Here is a 17,189-nt window from a genome sequence, read left to right on the forward strand (position 1 = left end):
CCTAAACAATGCCTTGGGAGAAAGGTTTCTGAAAAGTACTACAGAAAACCATAATGCAAAATTTAAAGTATTTAATGAATTGAAGCATTTCTCTAAAGTTCCATGACAGATCAGATCCTATGAGTATTTTATATCATCCCTGAAAAACTCAGAATGATTAGGAGCAGTCTGACTTGACATGGTTTTCTAAAATCCTTGGTAACCTTCCCGTCTTGTTTCAAAGGCATGGCACATAATTTATTTCCTTTTTATTCTAGTGCCTAAAGAATTTAATATGTTAGGAGTACTTTGCTAAAGCATGTGTTGTATTCTCTCCAATTATCTTTCTTTCCTTCCAAAGAAGAGTGTGATTCCTCATGCAATTCCTTTGAATACTTTAAAATTTGTTCTCAGTAACTCTTCCTTTGTATTTCCTATGTATGATGTTTTCAGATAGTTTTTAAGTAGAAAAATAAAGAATTTTATTGATATATAGGATAAGGAATTTTTTGGGGGGGATAAGGAATTTTATTTTAAAAGTATACACACACACACACACACACACACGTAGAATACTGTTAGAGGGGCTCCTGGGTGGTTCAGTGGGTTAAAGCCTCTGCCTTCGGCTCAGGTTATGATCTCAGGGTCCTGGGATTGAGCCCCGCATCTGGCTCTCTGCTCAGCGGGGAGCCTGCTTCCCCACCTCTCTCTCCGCCTGCCTCTCTGTCTGCTTGTGATCTCTGTCTGTCAAATAAATAAATAAAATCTTTTTTAAAAAAAAGAATACTAGGTTAGAGTAGTATTTTGTTAACTGGTGTGCTAAATTCCTGTAGATTTTTACTTATAGGTGGAATAGTCAGCTCTCTACGAGTGTGGCAATTTAGATGTGTGTGTGTGTGTGTGTGTGTGTGTGTGTGTGTGTGTGTGTGTGTGTTGAACAATTGAATTGATCTTCTCATACTATGGATACTAGAGGGCCAAGATTAAGGTGTCAGTGGTTCTAGTTTCTTCTGAAGCCTCTGTCCTTGGCTTATAGATAGCCACCCTTACCATGTCTTCCCATGGCTGTCCTTCGGTGTGCATGTACCCCTGGCATCACCCTGTGTACCCTAATCACTTCTTAGACACCAGACAGTCTGAATTAAGGCCCACTCTAACAACCTCCTTTAAACTTAATCATCTCTTTAAAGGCTCTACCTTAAATTAATCACCTTCTGAGGCACTAGGGTTTAGGACTTCAACATATGAATTTGATGGGACACAATTCAGCCCACAAAATGCACTGTGTTTTAAAAGTTAATCTGTTAGGGTCACTTTAATTATAAACATACTTCATGATGAGAAAATATTTTACTACATTCCTAATTTTAAAGAAATATGAACAATTCTCTTACAGTGGTTGAGTTAGAGCCAGATCAGTAAAGTCATAGTGAATTATAAAACATTAATTCAATCCACTATTTAACCAATAAATTGTTATCCATATTGGATACCTAATATGTGCCAAGCACTCCTTACAAGTTTAAAGGTGAAAATCTAACTCTTGTGTACACAAGTTTACAAGTGGAAGTGGAAGACAAATTTCTAAGAGATATCCTAACAAATATGGCTTTCTAAGTCACAAGCCTAGAAATATACACATCTGGAACTACTTTAACGGATCTCTCAATATTACAGGAAAGTCCTTTACCATTCTTAACAAACAGACATAGACTAAAAATGATGGCAAAATACAAAATAAGTAGAGATTTAACTTAATAATGTGGTATCTGGTTAGTAAATATTTGCAAAGCTTTTCCTTAACTATTTAAAGATAAATAATGGGAACCTGTCTTCTCCAATTTTCCATCATTATTCTCCAGTTCTTTCAATTCTTTAGTTAATATATCAGTTCACCAGCTGTAACAAATATAACACAAATACAAACAAAGGACAAAGGGAGCATATGAGAACTCTCTGTACTCAATTTTCTGTAACCCTAAAACTGTTCTTTAAAAAAAGTATTTTTTAAGCGATACATGAAAGAGTTAACTGTGAAGCTAGGTTCAGACGTGTTTCATAAATAACCATGGAAAAGAGAGAAAGCCTAACTGGAAGATTGTAAGAGACTACTATGAACAATAATATGCATATAAAGTAAACAACCTAAAAGAAACAAAAAAATTCCTAGAAACATAAAACCTACCAAGACTGAATCATGAAGAAATAAAATGTCTGAATAGATCTATAACTAACAAGGAGATTGAATCAGGAATCAAAAGCCTCTCAACAAAGAAAAGCCCACTTCTCCTTTTTAAGGAATCTTTTCACATTTATTTACTGTGGTTGTCTTGACAACAAATTTAAGGATATGAAAATTTGAAGTGAACTAAATCATTGAATTTTAGAACCGAAAACACCTAAAGATTATCCATTCCGTGTAGTTATCCCTTTAGTCTGTATCAGAATTACTTGGAGGGTATGTTACAACACAGATTATTGGTCCCCACCTCCAGAGTTTCCAATTCGGTAGGTCTGGGGTGGAGTCTGAGGATTTGCATTTTTAACAACCTCCCAGGTGATTCTACAAATGCAACTTTACATGCTGGGATGGAAAAAGCTATGATTCTTGCCTCATGTGGGAAAAACCCAGTGCTTCCTCCTTCTGTGCTTGTCCTATGTACCTCTTTTACTTTCACACTTCTTCCACACTCGGAACACTTCCGACACCAAACGCGTGGAGGTTTTTCCTCATAGCAAGCAATTCTTTGCAACACCAGCAGAATGCCCCACAATTTAACTTGACTCTGATACTATCTGCAAGTAACTATCACATCCCACAGGTTAAGGGCTCAGTTCCACAAAACTGCCCTCTCTCCTTCCTTTAGACACCAGTCACAAGTCTAGTTTGTCACCTGTGCTTATGACCCATTGGCTATAAATCTGGGGTCCCCACAACCCCCTCCTTGGGTTCAAATAATTTGCTAGAGTAGCACACGGAGCTCAGGAAAACTGTTTACTTACCTTTTACTTGTTTATTATTAAAAGATACTGATGAACATCCAGATGGAAGAGATGAGTAGGGAAAGAAGCCAGAGCTTCCACGTCTTCTCCAAGAGAAACCCTCTCCCTGCACCTCCACCTATTCACCAACCCAGAAGCTCTCAATACCTCTTCCTTGAGTTCTTACGGAGGCTTTATTAATTACATAGGCATGGTTGACTAAATCATTGACCACTGGTGATTGGATTCAATCTCAAGGTTCCTCCTCCTCCTTCCCTGGAGTGGGGAAGGGGTGGGACTAAAAGCACCAACCCTCTAATCACATTGTTGGTTCCTCTGGTAACCAGCCCCATCCTTGGGTGAGGTCTAAAAGTCACCTCAATAATAAAAGACACTTGTGTTGCCCTCACACTTAGAAATTCCAAGGGTTTTAGGAGCTCTGTGTCAGAAACAGAATAAAGACCAAATATATGTTTATTATAAATCACAGTATTACACATGCATATTCAGCTTAATCACAATTCTGGTTAAATTTAATTCTACCGGGGCACCTGGGTGGCTCAGCGGGTTAAAGCCTCTGCCTTCGGCTCAGGTCACGATCCCGGGTTCCTGGGATCGAGCCCCGCATCGGGCTCTCTGCTGGGCAGGGAGCCTGCTTCCTCCTCTCTCTGCCTGCTTCTCTGCCTACTTGTGATCTCTGTCTGTCAAATAAATAAATAAAATCTTAAAAAAAATTTTTTTAATTCTACCTATTTCATTTCTATACTTGTGTAGCTGAACATGCCTAGAGAAAAATATATAAACACAATAAATAGTCTCATTCTGAAATAAATCATTAATAACTTCAACTAGGCTTTTATGCTCCTGGATAATTATATTTACTGTATTTCCCTAGTCCTCTCTCCCATGCTCTTGAACAATTCTATCTCTCCATTCTCCTCAAACCACCAGTATCTCCTTTGCTGTTTTCAATGTCAGCAATGTCCATGTGTCCTCTTTCACTGAGGAAGTTGAAACAAGCAGATAACAACTTCAACCACCACATCTACCAACCTGTTTGTCCAGGGTGTCTATATTCTCTCCTGTGTTATGACTAAGCTGTGAAAGCTCCCAACTTGGCCAACTTCTCTACCTGTACACTCAAAAAAGTCAATCCAGCAACTTTTCCTCTGTTTCCTTTATATAATTTTATTATATTTGCATTATTACACCTTATTGTGTAATTATAATGGTAATCAGTACTTATCTTTATGCTAGATCGTTATACAAACATGCTGCTCATTCTCCCATTAAAAGAGAAAAACTTGGAGTGCCTAGCTGGCTCAGTTGGTATAGCATGTGACTCTTGCTCTCAGGGTTGTGAGTTCAAGGCCCACACTGGGTGTATAGGTTACTTAAAAGAAAATTAAAAATCTTATATATATAAATAAGAGAAACTCTCTTGAATCTATCCTCCAAAATGCTCCTTTTCATTTTTTTCTTTAATGCAAAATTCCTTGAAATGTTTGTGTTGTATTCACTATTTCCAATTTTCTTCTCCGATTCTCTCCTCTCCATTCTAATCAAGCTTTCTCCCATACCTATCAATATAACCTCTATCTAGGTCACCACTGACCTCATGGCTACATCCAATGGTCAGTTCTCAATGCACATCTTACTTGACATGTCAGCAACATATTGCACAGTTTACCATTGTCCCTACATTAAAAACACTTCACTTGGATTCCAGAACACTTTATTTACCTACTTTTCTTCCTAACTTTCTAGCCATTCCTTATCAGTCCACTTTACTGGTTCCTTCTCATTTCACTGGACTTAAAACATCAGAATGCCCAAAGACTGACTTGAACCTTTTCTGTTTTCTATTTATATTCAAGGCTAAAATGAAATCTACCATCCTCATGACTTCAGTGCCATTGATAATCTGATGGGTCATATATTTGTATTTATTGTCTGCAACCATTTCCAAATTTCTGACATAGATATCCAGCTACTTAACATCCACTTGAATGTCTAATAAGCATTTCAAACTTACCATGTCCAAAACTGAGTTCCTGGTATTCCTTTCCTTTCTCCCATATTCTTTCCCACATCTGTTAACAGCAATCTGATCCTCCCAGTTTCTCAGGTCAGAAACATTAGAATCATCCTGGACCACTCTGTTTCTTTCACATTCTAAATCCAGTTTATTAGCAAATTCTGTTGGCTTGACCTTTACAGTATCTTTAGATTCTGATCATTGCTCACCATCTCTGCTGTTAACACCTGATTGGAGGAAACCTCTATCCATTTCTTGCCTATTAACTGTTCTCCCTTTGTTCAAACTTGATTCCCTCTAGAATATGCCTAGCAGGAATAGTGATCCTGTTAAATGAAAATTTGATTACAACACTCTATTCTCAAACTCTTCCTCATACCAAGTAAAAGTCTAATGCTCTTGGGGTCACCTGGGTGGCTCAGTGGGTTAAAAGCCTCTGCCTTTGGCTCAGGTCATGATCTCAGAGTCCTGGGATCGAGCCCCACATTGGGCTTTCTGCTCAGCGGGGAGCCTGCTTCCCCCTCTCTTTCTGCCTGCCTCTCTGCCTAATTGTGATCTCTCTATCAAATAAATAAATAAAATCTTTAAAAAAAAAAAGTGGATGCTTTTGGCATTATCCTTTTTTCCCATGGAACACTGGGACAACTGTTCTTTTAGTCCTTGACCCTCATACTGAAACGCCTAAACCCTGCTCTCCTATCTTCTTCAGTAACCCTTGTAGAACATTAACAGGCTTCTTAGTTGTTTTTTTTTTTTAATGAATATTTTGTAGTTTTTTTTTTTAATTTCTTTTTAGTGTAACAGAATTCATTGTTTATGCACCACACCCAGTGCTCCATGCAATACGTGCCCTCCATAATACCCACCACCAGGCTCACCCAACCTTCCATTCCCCACCCCTTCAAAACCCTCAGATTGTTTTTCAGAGTCCATAGTCTCTCATGGTTCATCTCCCCTTCCAATTTCCCTCAACTTCTTCTCCTCTCCATCTCCCCATGTCCTCCGTGTTATTTGTTATGCTCCACAAATAACTGAAACCATAGGATAATTGACTCTCTCAGCTTGACTTATTTCACTCAGCATAATCTCTTCCAGTCCCATCCATATTGATACAAAAGTTGGGTATTCATCCTTTCTGATGGAGGTATAATACTCCATAGTGTATATGGACCACATCTTCCTTATCCATTCATCTGTTGAAGGGCATCTTGGTTCTTCCCACAGTTTGGTGACCGTGGCCATTGCTGCTATGAACATTGGGGTACTGATAGCCCTTCTTTTCACTACATCTGAATCTTTGGGGTAAATACCCAGTAGTGTGATTGCAGGGTCATAGGGAAGCTCTATTTTTAATTTCTTAAGGAATCTCCACACTGTTCTCCGAAGTGGCTGCAACAACTTGCATTCCCACCAACAGCGTAAGAGGGTTCCCCTTTCTCCACATCCTCTCCAACACATGTTGTTTCCTGTCTTGCTAATTTTGGCCATTCTAACTGGTGTAAGGTGGTACGTCACTGCAGTTTTAATTTGAATCTCCCTGATGGCTACTGATGTTGAACATTTTTTCTGTGTTTGTTAGTCATTTTTATCTCTTCTTTGGAGAAGAGTCTGTTCATGACTTCTGCCCATTTTTTGACTGGATTACTTGTTTTTTGAGTGTTGATTTGAGAAGTTCTTTATAGATCTTGGATACCAGCCCCTTATCTGAAGTGTCATTTGCAAATATATTCTCCCATTCCATGGGCTCCCTCTTAGTTTGACTGTTTGCTTTGCTGTGCAGAAGTTTTTGATCTTGATGAAGTCCCAAAAGTTCATTTTTGCTTTTGTTTCCTTTGCCTTCGGAGACATGTCTATACTGCCTAGAGCAATCTATACTTTTAATGCCATTCCAATCAAAATTCCACTGGTATTTTTCAAAGAGCTGGAGCAAATAATCCTTAAATTTGTATGGAATCAGAAGAGACCCTGAATTGCTAAGGAAATGTTGAAAAAGAAAAACAAAATTGGCGGCATCACATTACCTGATTTCAAGCTTTACTACAAGACTTTTTAGTTTTGAGGCGGATTTTAAAACACAACTGGGATAGTAAATCACCTAAGCATGTTATTTTAAAATTTTATCAATTTTAAGTACTTCAAATTATAGAGTACTTTCTAAATGGACTATATTTTTATTTATCATCCTTCCTTTTTCAAGTGTCTGTTTTATGTACACTCTTGAGGCATATCACCCTGGGTTAATCCCCTTACTCTCTCTGCATGATGTCAGAGGACAAAGGAAGGAAAAGACTGCTGGGACATTGCTTAAGGGAGAGTCTGGTGATGTCCAAAGGTCAATCTATGTCAAGTTATCTCCTAAGCTGTACAGTATTCTGCCCTCTGGGACTGGTAAAAAAACCAATAGGTAAAAATTGGTCATGGATATTCAAATTTGGAGAATCAAGGTAAGTAAACTTCTTTTCCATATAAAGATATATAACCCTGCCTAAGAGCCAAAGGATTTTTTAATATAATCAAAATTGCTAGCCTGAATTTTATATGTTAAAATTTCATGAAGCGTTCAATTTCAAAAGAAGAAAAAGAACATTTTCTAGTAAATGAGCCTAAGAAAAAAGGAAATGGACATTGGGAAAGGTATGTGCTATGGTGAGTGCTGTGAAATGTGTAAGCCTGAGGATTCACAGACCTGTACCCCTGGGGCAAATAATAAATAATATGTTAATAAAAATAATTTAAAAAAATAAGGAAATGGAATCAGATGGTATGATTTTTTCAGTTGAACTTCTTTCAATAACTGAAAATTATGAATTTTCTAAAATTTGCTTGTTAAAAAAAGATGTTAAGGGAGACTATATAGTATGGTAAAAGAATACTGGATTAGAAATTAGGAAACCTGAGTTCTAGTTCAGGCTCAGCCACTAATTTGCCATGTGACATGCCCCAAGTCTCATCACTTTTCTGGGTCTCCATTTTCTCATTAATAAAATGAAAAGATTTGATAAGTTGATGTCTTAGGCTCCTCTGAGACCTAACATTCTACAATGCCAAGTTATTGCAAATGATGAACTCATAAATCTACTGGTTTATTTATATTACTGCAATATTATGACACTATAGATATAAATTATCATTATAAAACATTTACTGCCCATAAATGAATAATAAACATTTTAGAAAGAATTTCACATTGGTTTTTTTTTTTTTAATTTCACATTGTTTTTATAGGTACCTTCCTCTCACTGAAAGGAGCTGTGCTAACATTCTCCTGTATGGACCGAAATGGTGGATTAATGCAGCCGCCATATGAAGTTTGGAGAGATCCAAACAATGTAGATGAAAATGAAAAATCTTGGAGAAGGAAACTGGTCATGAACTGCCCCTCTCCATCCCAAGAAATAGGAGATCATCAGTATACAATAATCTGCTCAGAGAAACAAGCCAAAGTCTTCTCACTGCCTTCTCAGACTTGTCTTTATGTTCATAACATCACCGAGACATCTTTTATACTGCAAGCAGATGTGGTGGTCATGTGTAACAGTGCCTGCTTGGCATGCTTTTGTGCCAATGGGCATATCATGATAATGAGGTACTTGCCTTCTTTATAAATTATCTGGTAATCACAACAATGTGACCAAGGTACAGTTCTGAAAAGTATGTGTAATGTGCAATCAAGAAGCAACATGAGATTATTGCTTCATTATATTTGTGAATGATTTGTTTGACAATTTAAGGAGACTATGAGGTTTTTATTTTTTTTTTGCTTTTGCTAAAAATGCTTTGTATTATGAATGAAATATGTATTTTCACTGATTTCAAGGAATCTAAGGAATGAGTAATTTTTCTAGTCATTCACACATTCATTCACAAGCATTTACTGAATAATGTTATCTCCCAGATATTATGCTAGGCATAAAATATAAAAGTGAATAAACTACAAGGAAAAGAAAGGAACTTACTTTTACTGTTTTATAGTCCACATAAGAACTTTACATATAGAGTTAAATTTGGTCCTTATAATTTCTACAGGACATTGGAAAACAAAGTATTATTTGCATTCTCCATTTTACATATGTTAATAAATTAAAGCTCAAATTTGCCTGAGGTTGCAAGTCTAAGAAAGTAAGAATAGCACTGAACAGTATTTTAAAAGTCATCACTGCAACTGAAATATAACATTGTGTAAGTTGAAGGTATACAACATGATAATTTGATATATGTATATATTGTGAAACTACTACCACAATAACATTAGTTAAAACATCCATCACCTCACAGTTACCACTTTTGTGGTGTGGTGAGAACTTTTAAGATCTACTTTTCTAGCAACTGTTTACATACTGTATACAATACAATATGGTTAACTGTAAGTCATCATGTATATTAGAACACCAGAATTTAAAAATCTTAATATGATATCAGTTGAGAAATTTCATTATACTGTTAGTAAATTAAAATTCATGAGATACAAAATTACATAATGATTTTATAAGTTCAACAAACACTTAATAAACATAATCTATGTAGAAGTCACTATCATTTGTTTTAATAACTCACCTGGTTCCAAAAATCACTGAGACAGTTAAGCATTATACTATGTCTGTGAAGGATACAAAAGCTAGTAAAAACATAATCCTAGTCCTTAAAAATCTTACTATCAAATTGGGGGAGATAAGACCGATACACAAGTAATTATAACACAAAAAATACATATTCCAGCAGAGGAAATATAGGGTAAAATCTTCTAGACACAAACTAAGTCCTCAGAATTCAAAGTCATGAGATAGTATACGTTATTAAAAAGGAGATGTTGGAAAGAAAGTAACCTGAAGAAGTATATTGGGGTAAATTATTGAGGACTTTAGTGGCAGGCTAAAGAGTTTGATATTAATCAGTGAGCAGCTAACCTTTCTAGCTATACATTAGGAAATAATACAGAGAGCTTGAAATGGTCTTCTGAACTGAAGTGTTAGCTATATAGAAAGCAAGGTAGAAACAGATGTGAGGGATAATTGAGGGAAACTTGCTGAATGTAAAACTGATTGTGAAAGGTAATAGAGATTGTTATATCTCAGGATTAGAAGAGAATTTAAAGGTTAAAATTTTTTTATGAACTTGAATAACAGTAATGTCATTAGCAGATAGGAATCTCATGAAAATTTGGAAAAGCTGATAATGAGAAGTTTGAGAATGAATGCCTTGAATTTGACGTGTTTTTAAGCCATCCCACAGAAGTTTGGCAAGCAATTTCAGATCTGGACTCTAGAAAAATATGGAAGATCCAGCTTTGGAAGTCATCCATGTAAATGCATTAGTGGAAGTTACAGGAGTGAATGAGATCATCAAAGAAGATAGTACAAAAAGAAAGGAGAAATAGACTGATCTGGGAACAAAAACTTAAGGATATCTCTACATTCATGTAGTAGAAAAGAGACAAAATCCAGCAGAGGATAATGAGAAGTCATCAGAGATACAGGAAAAAGATGAGAATAACTTCATGAAAGGATAGAAGAGTATCCAAACAAAAGAAAGAAGACCACCAAAACAATGGTCAAGAGGTAGTCAGATATAGCAGAGAGCCAAAGAATTGGGGTAGAAGAAAAAACATTAGGCCAGGCAACTAAAAGGTATTAGTGATCCTTGAGATGGCAAATCTTGGGAGCATGGTAGAGGCAAAAAGTAAATTTTCAATGGAGCTAGAGGCAGTGGTATAGATCAGGAGTTGACAGACTACCACCCACAGACTATATCTATCTTGCCCTTCCCCTAATCTGATATTGTACAGGCTCCAAGGTAAGAATGGATTTTAAATTTTAAAACGTTGAAAAAAATCAGATAATATTTCATAATATGTGAAAAATATATGAAATTCAAATTTCAATGTCCATAAATAAAGGGTTTTTTGGAACCCAGCCACACCCATTTGCTTACCTAATGTCTGGCTGCTTTTGCATAAAAAGGCAGAGTTGAGTAGATGTAAGAGAGACCCAGTGACCTGCAAAGCCTACAATATTTACAAGCTGGCACTTTAATATAAGTTTGCCAACCCCCAGTATAGAGTATTGTTTCAGGAAATTTTTTGGTTAAAAAAAGTGATGAGAAACAAGAAAGTTGTTCAAGAGCAAGACTAGGTTTTCAAGAGTGTTTTTACTGTTTTATTTTCTTTAATAGGGGACACATGAGTATATTTGTAATCCAAAGAAAAGTAGTTAAAGTTTTAAAAAAATAATAATAAAAACAATCATTTACTGTCTTCTCATTCTCTTAGATATTTCTGGTTCTTTCTCTTCTTACCTGATTTCTTTTTCTCAAATTGTTTTTTGGTTATTTGTCATGGAAATCATTCCAGTCTTGTTTGAAAATGATGACTTAACTCCTAGAATGCCTTCGTTTCAAGAGGGAAAAAGATGTATATCACACATATCCTCCTGTCCCCTAAGCTCCCATTTAGTCACTCCAAATTTTTATTTTAAATTAAAAGACATTAAACTATTGTCACAGTTGAGATTTTTGGCTTGATAGTGATTACCTTATTTTTGCAAAATTTTAGTGTGTCTTGTTTTCTCAAATGATTTTGGGTATATCTGAAAATTGATTTGCATTTAAATAAATATGTGCTACCAGTGACACTTCGAGGAGGGAAATTTCTTGAGAAATGACAAACAATAGTTTAAAAACCAACAGGAGTCATAGCAACAGGAGAGTTATTATTTTCCTAGATCTTCCCAAATCCTATCAGAAATGAACTTTACTGAGTCCATTCTTCTCAAGTCCTACTTTTCTGATAGTTGGCGGGTAGCTAATGATTATCTATATTCTAATGTACCCAGACCTAGAAAATAGTAGAAAGTGATACTAGAGGCTTATCTATAAATGAGTTCTCAGACTGGGCTGTGACAGTCATATTTAGTGAGAATCATTGTTAGTTTTGTGAACTATTTCCTTATAAAATGTCCCCTGCACAGAAAAAACATCTATTTTTCAGCTTTAAAATCACTTAGTTCCATCCCTGCTTAGGCAACACATATAATAAAATTATTTGGTTCCTAGTCTTTTGCAATTGAATTACTCCCTAAAATAATTATACCATTTTTGTTTTCTTGGCTTACTTTTATTATGCTACATAAATAATGTAGTTTATCAGAAAAGTCTATTGACATCCCTTCCCCATTGCTACTCATTTATTTGACTGAATCTATCATGGTTTAACGGGGTTTGTTTTGGACTCATATCTTAGAGACCTTAATTACTTGAAATGCCATAACATATAAGTCTTTGAAATCCAGTATATAATTTACATTTACAGAACACCTCAGTTCACACAAAACACATATCAACTGCTCAATGACCATATATGCCTAATGGCTACCATATTGGATGATTTGGTGCTAGAACCTCATGGAAATTGCACAGATTTCAGGTCCCATTTTATATTATGAAGTTCAAAGGCTTAACTTGTAATTATAAACTATTTTCATAAGAGAAATCAGTACTTTTATTCAAGTTATTTGTTATAACTTTTTTTTCAAAGTACTGGTTTTATTAACTGGGATAATTTAAAATTATTATACACATCAAAATCAGTTCCATGAATTTAAAGTTTGAAATTTAATGACAAGTTTGCAGATTTTTCCCCTTTTGGCATTAGAGGTGTGATCTAAAAGCAGTGAGATTAATTTTCTTTGGTATTTTGCAAAACTGGCTCATGGCAGCATCCAAGGGGACATTCTAATAAGTATTTAAGCAAAATCATGGGCTACAACATTAGCATAAGACTATAGCCATTTGGTAAAACACTTGAGATGAGTGGTATTCCTTTGGCTATGCAAATTCTGATCTATTACCTGTAACTTATTCTCATTCCCATATAACCTCAAGCATGATTATTTATTAATCATGCCTTCAGCCCAGGTGAAGTGATAGGTAATTTTCACATCCTATGTATAGAGGGAGTAGAGGAATGGGGAGCAAAGCCACTCCATTGCTGGGCACAGTGAACTGGATCCATTCCACATGTCCATTAGTGCATAACTTCCTCAGACTCAGGAGTTTTGCCTTGAAGGGAGATAGTAGGCCAAGTATGTAGCCAGCCATTTCTAGTTATGGTGTTTTTGCCATAATCGAAGACTATAACCATATTGTAGGAATTTGTGAAATGTTGCAAAATATATCCTGAAATTGCTGGCCACTACAATTAATCCAACCTTCAAGGATATCTGCTAAATATCTGTGTGGATTAAGATAAAGAACTGGGCCCATGATTTTTTTGTGTATATGTGATTTTATATGAGTCTAGTTTGTTTGTTTTTTGTTTTTTGTTTTTTTACACTGAGACTTCAAGAGAATAAAAAGAAACAACCATAAAATAGTGGTATAAAAATAATTTTTTATGTAAGAGTCTGCACATTTTACACAGAAATTAAAGCTTCTAACAACTTAAATATGAAATGTGGATTTGCTTTTTTCCATTCAGCCTACCTAGTCTTCGCCCAATGTTGGATGTTAATTATTTGCCACTGACAGACATGAGGATAGCACGGACATTTTGTTTTACCAATGAAGGCCAGGCATTATACCTCGTCTCTCCTACTGAAATTCAGCGTTTAACATACAGCCAAGAGATGTGTGATAATCTACAGGTAAGTCAGGCACATTTATGAAAACATTGGACGTGGTTGTAAAAAGAGAATGAGAGAGATATCTAAAAGCCAAAATATTACAGGGCAAGGCAATAAACATGCCTTCCCTAGAATATGTTTTGAATATATATTCATCATTGTGATCCTGTCAAGTTTAATATGGGTCTAGAAAAAGTAAGAGAGAAAAAGGGAAAGTGAGAAGGAGAACGTGAAGATCATACACATTAATGGGTGATTTTTTTGTTTGTTCATTTTATTCTTTTTTTTTTTTTTTTGCCTATGGAGAATCCTCTGTAAGATTATAAACTCTCTCTCTCAAAAAAAAAATTATAAACTCTTTCCTTCTAAGGTGGGGAATATGCATGTACACACAAAAATTCTGCATACAATTTAGAGAGCTCATGAACTTTATTTTAAGAAATCTAAATTTTGATTAAGAGACATACAGAACAAATACACTTCCTGTAGGTTAGAATTGCGCATTTTTCTTTTATCATAGAAGTAAGCAGAACCTTGAAACAGAATAAATATAAATGCCTATCTAACCTTGGACAACCAGTTACAAAATTTTAAAAGAGCATCTTAGAGACTTAATTGGTTCAACCCCCTTATTTTACAAAGAAGAAAACTAAAACTCACCCATTTTAATACAGAGGTTGAGAGTATAAGTTCTGAACTATTTCAGTTGTATTCTGCCCACTTGTATAACTTTGGGCATTTTACTTAACACCCTGTATGCTCTATCTTGGAGCATCACTGAGAATTAAGTAAAAATGCTGAACATAGTGCCTAGAACATAGTATATTTTAAAAATAAATAATAACTTAATTATTATAGTTATTCAACAAATACTTATTGAGTTGTTAATGTATATCTGGTACTTGGCATATGATAAAATACAGTGATAAAACAAGATACGACTCCCTACCCGTTAATGTGAAGGGAACTAAGTAAACAGACAACTATAGCACTTTGTGGAAGAGACTGCCTATATGTGGCTGTGTCAGCACTAGAGAGACATGGAAGAGGGTCCCCTGGGTTGATGGGACAGCAGGGATGGCTGGTTAGAAAGAGTTGTAAGGGCTGAGTAGCAGTTGTCCATAAAAATGGATGGCTGGGAATGGGAAAAGTAATGATATTCCCAGCAGAGTAGTTGCGTGCAAAACCCCGGGGGGTTCAGGAAACTGCCAACAAAGTGCAGAGTTAGTGAAAAGGATGGAGGGATAATGCTGGAGAATTATTCCAGAGCAGATCTTGGAGCACCTTATATGAGCCTAAGGAATCTGGCATTTATCCCAAGGGCAATAGGAAGTCATTAAATAGGTTTAACAGATTGGTTTATGAAAACTAATATTCTGGTTGCATATGGTTTCGAGGAATGAGGGAGAACAATCAGGAGGGTTTTTTTTTTTTAATAATTAAGGCCAAAAACAAGTGTCTTAAAATAAGGCAGCCAGCAGTGAGAATGGAGAAAAGTTAGCATATTCAATAGCTATAAAGTGTAATCAATTAGTTCTTAGATGGAAGGTTCTTAGGTTCTTAGATGTAGCAGTGAGGGAAAGGAAGGAATTAATAATGATTCCTGGGTTTCTGGCTAAGTCGATACCGCTGCCATTTTTTAAATAGAAGGGATCCAGGAGGAAGAGCTCAGGTCTGGTGAGTAGAGGTGAGAGGAAGAGGATAAAGAATGTCAGGCTGCAGGTTCATAGACAAACTGATATTAGGTCACAGATCTCCAGACTTTTGGCTCACATTTCTTCCTCCACACCAGTGGTTCTCAAATTTTAGTCTGCTTCAGAAAGACATGGAGAGCATTTAAAATATAGATAACCAGAACACATCTATGTAGATTCTGATTCAGTATGTGAGGAATGAAGCCCAAGCACCTGTATTTCTAACAAGGTATTTTTCCAGTCATTCTAAAACACATCAAATACTGAAAACAATTGTATCTCACTATGCAGGAGCTATTTTGACTCGTTTGTCTTGAACCATTTCCTAGTTATGTACTTCATACAAAAATAAATACAAATGTTCTCCACATATTACCAAAGGCTTCCCTCTTCATAGTGTGGTCTGTGCTTGGTTCAGGGAAGGGGGTTAAGACAGGAAAGAAGCTATTGTAATTGAAAATGTATCTGAAATCCAGATTGGGAGTAATTGACCAGGTGGAAATTAATCCTAAGGTAAATATATTAGCTTCTCAACTTTTCTAACTGTAAAGGGGAGAAAAGAACAGGGCAGAAAAATGAAAATTTTCAGACTCCAGTTATTAGAGAAGGAAAGGAAAAGGAAGTGGAGAAAGAAATGCCAGAAATAAAACTGGGAACAAAGCAAAAATTGCCAGGAAAATATATGGAAAGCAGACTATCTTTTCATTGTGCTTTAACATAGTATAGTGTTATCTTTTTTCTATCACTTTATTTTTAGTTATTCTAATGCTTTTTTGTTTGAATTTGATACAGGACATGCTAGGAGATTTGTTTACTCCCATAGAGACACCAGAAGCTCAAAACAGAGGCTTTCTCAAGGGACTGTTTGGTGGAAGTGGACAAACATTTGACAGAGAAGAGCTCTGTGAGTAAACTCCTGATTATGAAACTGTACCACAGAAGACCTATTTCTGTGTGTGTGTGTGTGTGTGTGTGTGTGTGTGTGTAACTTAATGTAATAGGCAGTTTCAAATTCTAGACTAGGGTTTTTGTTTTTTTTTTTGCTTCTATACCATGAAAATTATTTTTTTTTCCAAACATGAATAAAATCAGTTTCTTTGTATTAGGAAATAGTTTAACAAAAAACAGTACATGCCGTTCAAACAAATAATGAGTAAGCTAATAAATACACCATTTGCAAATAGATCATACCTGCAAGGCAAGGCGAAGGTAGTTGCTAAATTCTGGAAAAAATGTTTATGAATCCTCCTGCCTTTAACAACTGCTGGGAAGCAGATTCTTTATTCAGAGCACAAAGTTTATCAATGCTACAGAATAAATTAAAATTCTTCCAGTAAACTCGATGAATAATCAAAAAAGAGTAGAAAGACACTAGAGAACATTTTCAGAAAGAATCTATTTCCCAGAATATCTCAACCCTATTTGGTCCTGCAGATCAAAATTCCTTTTCCCTTGAACTTTTAACTACGCAAAAGATCTAGGTGCCTCCATATGATGGACTACTACTCAGCCATAAAAAGAAATGAAATTTGATACATGCTACAACAGGGATGAAACTTGAAGACATCATGCTAAATTAAAGAAGGAAACAAGGCCACATATTGTATGATTCCATTTATATGAAATGTCCAGAATAGGCAAATCCATAGAGACGGAAAGTAGATTAGTGGTTGCCAAGCACTGGGGCAAGTTGGGAGGGGGAGTGACTGCTAATGGGCACAGAGTTTTATTTTGGATTAATGAAAATGTTTTAAAATTAGATAGATAAAATTTGCACAGCTCTGTCAGCACACTAAAACCACCGAGTTATACACTTTGTGTATATAAAGTATGTGAATTATAGCTCAATTAGACTCTTTTTTTAAAAAAAATACCTTTTGG

General features: G+C 35.7%; 1 protein-coding gene across 5 annotated transcripts in view; it reads left to right on the forward strand.

Moving 5' to 3' along the window:
• STXBP5L (syntaxin binding protein 5L) overlaps positions 1–17,189 on the forward strand; it is a 411,169-nt gene that overhangs the window by 385,059 nt on the left and 8,921 nt on the right. For all 5 annotated transcript variants that reach the window (XM_047726199.1, XM_047726189.1, XM_047726217.1 and 2 more), the window contains 3 exons: positions 8,225–8,585; positions 13,470–13,635; positions 16,101–16,212. In XM_047726199.1, coding sequence (XP_047582155.1) covers positions 8,225–8,585; positions 13,470–13,635; positions 16,101–16,212 — 639 coding nt within the window. The remainder of the gene's footprint in view (positions 1–8,224; positions 8,586–13,469; positions 13,636–16,100; positions 16,213–17,189) is intronic.

This window comes from Lutra lutra, chromosome 1, assembly GCF_902655055.1.
Source record: "Lutra lutra chromosome 1, mLutLut1.2, whole genome shotgun sequence".
NCBI lineage: Eukaryota > Metazoa > Chordata > Mammalia > Carnivora > Mustelidae > Lutra > Lutra lutra.